General features: G+C 43.2%; 1 protein-coding gene across 2 annotated transcripts; it reads left to right on the plus strand.

The window, feature by feature from the left end:
- The first annotated feature begins 4,604 nt into the window (after positions 1-4,604).
- LOC147902626 (uncharacterized) lies at positions 4,605-6,486 on the plus strand. Of its 2 annotated transcripts, XR_015540890.1 has the most exons (3): positions 4,605-5,105; positions 5,544-6,233; positions 6,376-6,486. XR_015540890.1 is itself a non-coding variant. In XM_087373668.1 (2 exons), the coding sequence occupies exons 1-2, from the start codon at positions 4,871-4,873 to the stop codon at positions 5,861-5,863; spliced, it is 555 nt and encodes a 184-aa protein (XP_087229794.1). In that variant the 5' UTR covers positions 4,605-4,870; the 3' UTR covers positions 5,864-6,486. The 2 variants fall into 2 exon arrangements, 1 of the variants encoding a protein (XP_087229794.1); XM_087373668.1 differs by having other exon boundaries at positions 5,544-6,486.
- The last annotated feature ends 4,378 nt before the right edge of the window (positions 6,487-10,864 follow it).

The raw sequence follows: 10,864 nt of genomic DNA on the forward strand, positions 1-10,864 counted from the left end.
TTTGCCTCAAATTACTCCTATTGTTGTCTTACTCATTGCCTCAAGGATTGATACCGAGGTGTTTCTATTTTTACATTGGAATAAACTTCTCTTGCTTTTTGCTCTGCATTGGAGATCTATGTCCTTTGTGTTCCTTCACTTCATTGTGGGATGGGAAAGGCCTATTAATCTTTTTGAGTGGGAGATAGTTTTTGTACACCACTACAAAACTAGGTAGAAATGGAAGCCTAAAAGTGCCATTTCTACATTATCAAATGGCACTTTCTTGCCACCATTTCCACATGTGCCATTTTTTGGAAATGGAAACTTAAAGCGACTTTTTTTTTTCATTTTTACATCTAAAATGGCAACCAAAATTGCCATTTATTGGCTCCATTTTTACATATGAAATGGCAACTGAAGTGTCATAGTTTTGCCATTTTAACATACAAAATGGCAACCAAAAGTGCCATATAATTTTGCCATTTTTAATGTATGAAATAGAACTACATTTAAGATCAAATGTGAAAGAAATGGAAAATGTATGACATCAACATTATGTTGAAATGGCAAAAGGTGACATATAAATTGCCATTTTTCATGTTGAAAATGGCAATAAAAATTGCCATTTATTATGTTACAAATGGCAAGAAATGGAAATGAAATTGTGTTGGATCTTTCCCACGGCTTCCATAGGAAGAGCAGGGTGTTCTAGATATGGAGGGTTCTAAGGCTTTTTGTCACCTATAGGTATATCGATATCATCGTTTGTAGTATAAGTGTAATTGAGGACCTCGATCGTATTCCGATGTGAGACATAGGCTTAAATGTGGGAAGAAAACATTGCACATGCTTGTGTGAAAGTAATGTTCATCAACATGGTCGGGGTAATGAAGGCTTTCACCTGATCCATCGCAAGTTGATAGGTTTAGAAAGAGTTTAGGGGTTAGAAGGAGGTCCAAGGTTCAGAAGGGTTCCCAGGGTTTAGAAAACGTTCTAGGGTTCAGAAGGGGTTTCAAGGTTAAAATGAGGATCCAAGGTTCAAAGTAGAGTACATGGTAGAGAACTCGTGTCCCTCATAGATCATGGAGTTCAAGGGTTGAGGAACTAATCTAAGAGGGTAAGGGTTTAGGGAGAGCATAGGAGTGGGAGAGGAAGAAGGTGTAAGAGCATGGGGGTGGAGGAGAGAGAGGAGTAGGGAGGAGGAGAGGGAGAGGAGTTGCAAGGTTGGAAGAGAGCGGAGTAGGAGGCAAGGTCAATGTAACAGGATTGTTGAGGGAAAATGGACGGTGGGTGGATGGCTAGGTTATCGCTTTGAGAAGAGCTCAAAGCAAAACTTGAGGATGAGGATGGGAGTAGGGTGGTGTTCGATGGAGAGGGAGAAGGATCTTGCATAGGGATTGGAATGGGGAAGAGGATGGAGGCTAGATGTGGAGGAAGAAGGATGATGGGAAAAGTTCAAAATTTTGAGCTCTACACATTGGTGTCCATTAGATAGGCTAATTTTTTCTGTAGGTGGCTGCTTTTTAAGAAATAAAAAATTCCTTAAGGTAGTAACCCAAGGTTGATTCTTGGCCCTTGAATGATATGTTCATGATAGTTCGTTGTGGTTTTTTCTTTACACATACTTGCATATGTCTACTTGTTACTTGAGATGTTAGTCCCCCTGGCAACGGCTCCAAATGTTGGCTCTTTCCCACGGCTTCCACACAAGAAGGGCAAGGTGTTCTAGATATGCAGGGTTCTGAGGCTTTTTGTCACCCATAGATATATCGGAGTGTCGTCATTTGTAGTATAATTGTAGCTTATGACCTCGGGTTGTATTCCGGTAAGAGACATAGGCTTAAGTTTGGGAAGCAAACATTGCACATGCTTGTGTGAAAGGTCAACATGGTTGGGGTTAAGAAGGCTTTCGCCTCCATCGAGGGTTGAAAGGTTTAGAAAGAGTTTAAGGGTTAGAAGGAGGTTCAGGGTTTAGAAGGGGTTCCAAGGTTTAGAAGAGGTTCCAGGGTTCAAAAGGGGTTTCAGAGTTAGAAGGAGGATCCAAGGTTTAGAGTAGAGTACATGGTGGAGAACTCGTCTCCCTCGTAGATCATGAAGGTCAAGGGTTGAGGAACTAATCTTAGAGGGTAAGGGCTTAGGGGGAGCATAGGAGTGGGAGAGGATGAAGGTGTAAGAGCATGGGGGTGGAGGAGAGAGAGGAGAGAGAGGAGAAGGGAGGAGGAGAGGGAGAGGAGCAGTTGCAAGGTTGGAAGAGAGGGGAGTAGGAGGCAAGGTTAGAACATGCTTTTAGACATGGATGCAAGGGATCATGGACATTTGAAGACAATTGCATGGAACACCAAAGTAGAACTCAACACAATGCCCCAAAGAGTGTGGGCTTCATTCCATTATGGGATATTTATATAAGTTGGAGAGCTTCTCTCTCTACGTGTAGGAATTGTAATACTTTCTCTCTCTACATGTAGAACTTACATCTATAGGAGTTTCATGTAGGAATCATATGTAGACCTTGCATGTTGCATGTAGATATTGCACTTTGCATGTAGGAGTTGCATGTAGGAATTGTATGTAGAACTTGCATGTAGAATTTACATGTTGTATGTAGGAGTTTCATGTAGGAATCGTATGCAGAACTTGCATGTAGAACATGCATGTTGGATTCCTAAGAGAGATATTCCTAGCCTTATGCAAGTACTTTTTACATCTCTAAAGCATAAGCCTTCTATTTGTCAAAAAAGTAATGCCCCTTAGGCTCCAAGAGACTATACTTAAGTGAAGGCTAGTGGATCCTTTCTTCCTGGTGAAATGAACATTGTCAATAAAAAATTGATAGACCTTGGAAAGGTCCCGCATTTCTTCATTGTTGGTCGCTGTTGTTCATTTTGCAGGTCATAATATTGACTTTTAGGATTTTGCACCGACCTAGCCAATTCCTTAATCTTCCTCACTTTTTTTCGAAATGGTTTTTTCAACTTTGCTAGAAATTTGAAACATGACTAGGTTTCCTTTCCCTCTTTTTGGAGTCTTGGTCTAGTAGAATTTCCTTATCCCTAAGAGGGATCGTAAGGGGGGGTGCATAAGAAGAGCCAAAAATTGAAGGAGATGAGGTGAAATCCTTGCTTTGTTCCTAGAGTAAGATGAGGGCACCCTCCCCCATCTCTGATTCTTGTAAGAGGAAATTTGAAGCTTTTCTTAGGGTTTTGCCAAACCTCAGAAACATGTTTCCCCTTATCAGAGGGATTGTTAGAATCTATCTTCTTGGTGGAGCAAGGCGATCGCCTTGTCGGGGTTCTCAACCCTGTGAATGGGGTTCTTGGTAGTCGTCGAAGGGTAGTTTTTGCCATATTGTCCAACTTGCTTGTAGGCCAAACACCACGTTTCCGTTCCATATTGCCTCTCCATTGAGCTTGATGTCAAGATTATCTAGTAAGTCTTCAGAATGATTCCGCAAAATCCGAGCGCTCTATTGTTAGGATGAGCAGGGATATGCAACATTAGACGAAGTAATCCGTCCATCGCATCTAAATGATCACCAACTTTAATTCACAATTTGGGAAACTCAATCCATATTGGGAATTTTGCTTTTAGAAATTCATCAGTGAAAAACTTTGGGGACCGAGGAAGAGCCAAAACGGCTTTGCCTCTTAAAGCCCAGGGACCTCGACATGATTTGATTCCAATATGTTTCCGGCTACAACTCCACTAAAAAGGAACCATTGCCTAAATGATGAGCATTGAACTTAAGACCAAGATCATTCTAGCACCACCTCTTGATTGGTAGAACATAGGTGGCCTGCTTGCAAAGAGAAGATAAACTGTTGTGGAAGCCAACCAAACCAAGTCCTCTTTGACAAGTCTAAGAGGGATTTCCAAAAGTCAATTCAGTTTCTATCCCTTCTCATAAGCCTTTGTGAGTCACCTTGCCTACTAAGGAGGGCTTCGCTTTTGGTGCTCCTCCTTTCTCTGCTCCACTAGGAAATGGGTGATGCATGCTGCCTCTACATGTTGCATGTAAGGTTGAACGATGCGTCGAATCGGTTGGAGAAGCTCTCCAAGCTTTAAACCTTATTGTTAGAGGCCAGTTGGACAAGACTACCATTGCTCTCATTCAAAGAATCTAGAAACCTAGAAGCATGAGCCCTGCCTTTCATGCCCCTTGGCGATCTTACCGACGCTTTCTTTGCTGGAGCTGGAGGTAGGTAAGGGGGAAGTATAAACTTGAGGAAAATTTTATTTGTCACCCTTGCTTTTGCACATTGAGGAGCGCATATTGCTCATTGCGGGTTCGATGCCTAAAATCTAGTTTTACACGCAAACCAACCTAACAGAGTGTCGCATGGAGATGCCAAAAGAGGCCTTGCATCCATATCAGTATGTGGATGATAATCAAGTTTTGGAGTTAAAATGCATGCCTTTGCTTTCCTATGCACGTAGGGTGTTTGCAAACTAGAGCTGCCGATGCTCACCCATGGTGCATCAAATGCATCTCGTTCGTGGGCTAGGCGATGTGGAGTGTCCATGATCGGTGAGGGGTGGTGTGTAAACATCCTTACAAGGTACACCCTTAACGTTGTGTGCAAATTTACCTTTTGGAACTTTGGTGAGTAGTCAGTTCATGTGAGCGAGCTTCGAGACTTGTGCAACGCTATCCACAAGGTGGATTCTGCGTGGGGAGTGTGAAGGCCGTTGGATGGGGAAGATGGACGGTGGAGATTGGTTGATGAGCCAAAGAGAGGTTCCTTGATCCGTGTAACCGGGCAGTAGAGAGTGATGAATTCAGGACCTCAAATTCTTCGTCGTCGTCTTCTTCTTCTTGGGTAGTTTGCGTTTGTCGATCGATCACCTCCGCCTCCATAGCCAAATTGCCTCATCTCCTGCTCATCAAACCATGGCTATCGTGGTTGATTCCATCGCCTTCAGCCTCCCCCATGCCTCCCCTGCTTCCATCCCCCCCCCCTCTTCCCCTCTCGCCCTTCATACCCGCCTTGCCTTTCCCCTTTGCTCCGGCCTCAGGATCTCCGTGCCTTCCAAGCTCGCCGCCTTCGCCCCCCCCTCCCATCGTGCTCCTCCTCGCGCCTCCAGAGGAATCGTATGCGAGCAGCAACAAGAAACGATAGCTCCAGGTAACGTATGCTTTTGGGAGGCGTCGCTTCCCTGGGTAGCTTTCGCTTTTGGAAAAAATGAGGCCCAATGCATCTCCGTGCCTGCTTCACGGTGTGTTTCGAGACCATCTGTGTTTGTGCGCCACGGATATTGAGATGTGTTTCTGCGCATGGGTTTAGTTTAGTGGGCAGCTTCAAGGATTCATTTGCTGAGTCGCTGGAGTTGTGGATTACTTTCCACCATAAACTTTGTTACGTGCTCTTTCCTATCCTGAAAATAGGAAACTTGTCTAATCCAAAATATAGTGGTGCACAATGAAGAAGATATCACGCGGGGAATCTCCTATTTGCAGATCCTTAAGGTAAATCAAGCCTGACGCTTTTAGAGCCATGGTCTTGATTTAATCAGTTGGAAGCTTCGCTGAGACTTCTTGCAATGGGCACTATTGTGTTGCGCAGCTGGTGCAGTTACTGACAAGACTTGGAAGCAGCTCGTGTTGGAGAGTGATGTCCCTGTGCTCGTGGACTTTTGGGCACCTTGGTGTGGACCATGCCGCATGATTGCTCCTTTGGTTGACGAGTTGGCAAAGCAATATGCTGGCAGGATCAGGTGCCTAAAGTTGAACACTGATGAAAGTCCCAATACTGCTACTGAGTATGGCATTCGAAGCATTCCAACAGTTATGATCTTCAAAAAGGGACGGAAGATGGATACTGTCATTGGTGCTGTTCCCAAGAGTACACTGGCTTCCACCATTGAAAAGTATTTGGACAGATAAAGCAAATTGAAGTACCAAAGTTACTTTCTTTTCATATTCTAGTTTGATTCGTTAACAGAGTGGAGACTGTTGAAGGTCCAACATGTAATTAAGCTAGCGGTATACTTCAATGCAGCAATTGGCACTCGAGCGCCTCCGTCTGAACAGTAGATTTCTCTTAGGGGTAGTAGACGTAGTAAAAACTATTGATCACCTTGCTTTCTGTATTTGCTGATGTTTTACGCTGCAGAAGACTGTTGGATGATTTCTTGGAGATACTATTGAGCTTTCTATGAGACACAGGGAAAATGTGGGCACCTGCTCCCCAAAGTTGTCAAATAAGTTCTTATTTCGGCGTCTGCCCAAGGCAGAAGAATGCATCTCGCTCCAGGTGAGCTGTGAACACATGGCCTCTCTGAGGTCAATCCTTCAGTATTTGATCTCCCATGGGATACTGTATCTTGATGGTGGAAATGGAGATATGTACCTGCATAAAAGAACGCTTTGATGACAAATTTGGCTTTTGTTTTCAGAATGGGTGGATCACCTCATTGTACACCATGTAATATAGCTTACTGTGCGCCTGCCTATCAGGCTTAGAAACTATGTGGTCAAGTGCTGTATGAAGTGTGTTGTTCATAGTTTATATGGAACACGTGTCAATTTTACATTCTGCAAGACTGCCCCTGGATATTTTTATTCATTAGTTCATGACGATAGAGCTACCTGAATAACAAAAATCTGAATCTGTACAATTGGATTTAGTCTAGTCTTAGAAAGGTATATACATATATGTATTTAAAGCTCATGACGATAGAGCTACCTAAGAATTCTGTAATCAATGCATGAGGAATTCTCATGCATTGTCCTGAGACCTACATTCCATACCAATGCATCCATGTTTGATTTGAGTTACCATGCAATCAATGGGCTGCACTAAAACATAGATCTAATTCGAAAGTCTTTCAAGCCTACCAACTGTCATGAGGTTGAAACTGCACTATTTGTTGTGTTTTCGTAGATTCATCTAAAAATACATACTGATAAAATTATATAGCTGGAATCTCAAGTTTCACTTATGGTTGTCTGGTTTCATCTTGTCTGTTGTGCTAAAGCCTTGCACGTTCCAGATGGAGAGTCATCCTTATTTTTGCTTATTCCGTTTAGCTTCCATATATTAAGAAGGTTCCTGCTTGTCCCTGTCCATATGAGCCTGTGGAAAATGTCTCCCCTGGGATTTGGAATGCCAACGGTTGATATTCACAACATTGAGTTTCAAAAGGATTAGCATTCTCCAGGTGTGCAACCTTTAGTGGTAATACTGTAGCGAAGTCCAGTATTCACAACATTGAGTTTCAAAAGGATTAGCATTCTTCGGGTGTGCAACCTTTAGTGGTAATACTGTAGCGAAGTCCAGTATTGAAAGGAGAGATCATCAGTCCCCAAAACAAGTCCGTCCAACAGCTCTTCCAAGGCCAGTGATCATCTTCAAAGACTGTGATGCTCCAAAATGAGGGTTTGTCGATTGGGAGCAACTTTTGACTAAGACTGTAGCATCGAGTTTTCAAAGGAGACGAAATACCTTGTCCTATTGAGCCAGTATGCCAAAAGAATGCATCCTCGCAGTTCTTCCAAGCCTACAAAAACAGTTCTATTCCTAAATTGGGGTAACCCTTGACAAAGATAAATGAGAGTTTGTTGATTGGGGGTAAGCCTTGGCAAAGACAATGTCCCACCAGATAATGCAGTTCTAAAATGTTTGAAGGCAGCAGAACCTTCTTCACAGGAAGAAAATCAGAGAAAATGTCTAGTATGTGTCCTGACAAGCATGAGAATAGATGTCTTTCCACTCACGATTAGGCTTGCAGCTACTGTAACATTCCTGTCCTTACTCTCTTCCATAAACTCGATGATTTCTCCACCCAGCTAAACGATGTCTGCAGCTTTCAACGCCAAACTTGACTCGTTGTACCGAATAGTCATACCTCTTTCCCCACAAGGCTTGTGCACACAGTTAGAAGAATTTTACATTGGATATATTCTAGTCTTATGGTGTAAATTTTTGTACCTTAGTAGACATGCATGTTCTATATGAATTTTCATCCAAGTGGTGGCATGCTTCAATGATTTATCTTTTGAGGGTGCATATATCCCAACACTAATGTATTAAGTATGTTTGTGAGTTCTCGTTCATCTTGAGTGACTATGCTTCGCAGTCTCTTTTTCCTTTGGTTTGCTTTCTTTTATGTTGAGTGACTATGCTTTTGAAATCTCTTTGTTTTTTTGTTTGCTTTCTTTTAACTTCTTCATTGATGTTTTCCCTTTTGTTATGCTCTTATGTTTATGTTGAGTGACTATGCTTTCGGAATCTTTTTTTTCTTTTGTTTGCTTTCCTTTAACTTCTTCATTAAAGTTTGCCCTTTTGCTATGCTCTTATCCTCGTTTGTTGTTTAGTTAGTTGATGCTTTCTCTAGTTTGGTTGAGTTTCTTATTTGGTTGTGCGTTATATTTTCTTGTTGACTTCCTCCTCATCATTTCCTTCTTTTTTGTTCTTTGTCTATGTTGTTCTTCTTTGTTGTGGTCTTTTGGGTCTTGTGCAGTTCCTGAAAGGTTCTTAGTGTAAGGGGGAGCTAAGAAGGGATTCTAACAAGAAGCCATGGGCGCTTGACTGCACGCTATTGTCGATGATCTCTCAAGTGTATCGAGAAGCCTCTTTAGGGCCCCATTTCTCAGCAGAAACTTGCTAAAGAAGAGGTGTGGTCAGCACCGCTCTTTCTAACCTCTGAGCATTCACCCTCAAGTGGGCTTGGGGTTAAACACCGTCCTGACTACTTAAAATTTAGACATGGCTTCTACAAATTTCGACTCTCATGAGGTATGTTTTTGACTCTTCGAGCCATTGTTTTGCTTCTAGACGTGTATAGAGAGATTTGATTTCTTATCTAGATCAACTTTTAATAAGCTTCATAATTTTGGGGAAGGTTCTAGTTTGAAGTCGACATTGGTTAGTATACATTCTACAAATAACAATAGAAGGATTCTCAGCCTTAAGAGAAAACATCTTTGCAAAATTCATACCTCCGAAGTAATCTATGTCATAGTAGTATTATGCCTTATGTAGGTTAGACTTATCATGCGGCCTTTTCCTGTTTTGAGAGCATGTTAGGGAAGCTAAGAAAGCTCATAAAAAAGATTCTTTGATTGAAGATTTGAAACCTATACATGCAACGATGGCAAAATCCAGTTTTGAATCCTTTCGATGCTTTCCTATAGAAGAAATTTTCAAGGCAGTGAGGCCTGGAGAGAACTTTTTTGGATGAGAACCTTACATACCTTCTTTCCTAGAGGTTTAGTTTAGAAGGGAAGTCGCTCATCACAAGAGTAGAAAGGCTAGTCAAAAGAATCCTTATGGTTTGGAGAACTCATCCAAAGACTAAGAATGTTTCTTATCCCCTTAATCCAACTCAATTGTGGAAGCAAAAAATGAATCAGGTTCATGTTACTTCTTTCCCCTTTCTTCCCATTCCCCTAATGATGACATCAAAAATGTTGCACACTACACATTGGCGATCACGATGCGCATTCTTACTACACATGCAAGGAAGTCGTGATCTGGCGAATAACCTATCTCCGGTAGGGTGTTTTTGTTCTCATGTCGTCCTCTTCCTGTTGCAATTGTGGAGGAATGTCGCATGGACGGTTGTGGGCATCGCCACGCACTCATGCAAAGGCTCAAGAGGAGATTGCAGTAGTGAGGCATCACATTCAGAATTTCAAGACAAGCTCCATTTGATGCAGATAGAACCAAAACACCCTGCTTACAGTAGGACAAGCGCGGAGATTGCCATGAACCTCATTTGGTGGTCTTGGGAGTAGATTCTTCACTTGCTATCCTCACAGTAAGCAAGCATGTGAACACGTTCGCAGGGTCCTCTTGATCCTTTGACACCATCAACATGGATACGTCGAACGAGGAGTGATCCCGATCATGGAGACGAGATGTCTCTGGTTTCCCTGGCGGATCCGATCATCGCTAGGGAACACCTTCACATTCACACTCACCACCTTGTACGTGCTCAGGTCCATGTTGCGGGTCTCGTTGGATGGACGTAGGGTGCTGCGTGCATCCTCTTCTCCGATAGTGGTTTTGACAGCCTCATGCAATCTCTTTGGTTAGGGAGGGCCATCAGGAGGAGGTGGATCAATTGTTGAACCCGCAGGAGGTGGACAGAAGGCGGGCCAAGTAAAGTACACCAAGTTTTCGAGGAAGAAAAGCGATGACCCCCCAATGCTCATGTCAGGCAGTTTGAGAAGGTGTATGTAGTCAACAACCCACCATCCGTGGTGGCACTCTGACACGAGGCAATGTTCGAATCGACCTTGGTAGGCAAGGTGTCAAGCTAGCTTGCAGAGTATGTGGTGGACCATTCCACCACATATGATCTTGTCCGCACCGTGTTCTTGAGATGGTTTCGTGAAGAGAACGATACCGCAAACTCTGGAAGGACTACAGCGGTTGGCTCAGGGAGATCAAGATGTCGAGGATTATGCGGCCCAATTTCGTTTACTTCTGCAACATGTGCTTGTGGCGGATTTGCCTACCCAAGAAGTGCTGAACGACTACTTCATTTTGAGGTTGTCCCGTGATTTGCAGATGGCATTGGCTACAGTGGATCGGGTCCAAACAGACCTCACAGCGGTCGTGGAACAAGTGGTGCGAGCGGGAGAGGCTCTGCATGGCAGAGTGGCCAAGGATTGCAAGTCCTCGAAAGCCAAAGCCAAGAAGAAATCGGCGAAAGCCAAGAAGTCAAATGACAGTGAGTAAGGTTCAGAGGATAACAATTCTGAAGAGAGCCCTGAAGAAACATTAAGGGAGAAATGGGGTCTCAAAAGGGCCTCCAATTAGTGTTTTCTAATTTCAAGGGATTAGAGAGTGATTTGAGGTGTACCAATGAGAGTGCTAGAAGGTGTGGGGCAATGGTATGTTGAGGTGGAGGGTGGGTAGGCCTGCAGAGAGCCCCT

Source organism: Dipteris shenzhenensis, chromosome 4, assembly GCF_047967505.1.
Source record: "Dipteris shenzhenensis isolate YYH24624 ecotype China chromosome 4, Dip_SZ_1.0, whole genome shotgun sequence".
Classification (NCBI taxonomy): Eukaryota; Viridiplantae; Streptophyta; class Polypodiopsida; order Gleicheniales; family Dipteridaceae; genus Dipteris; species Dipteris shenzhenensis.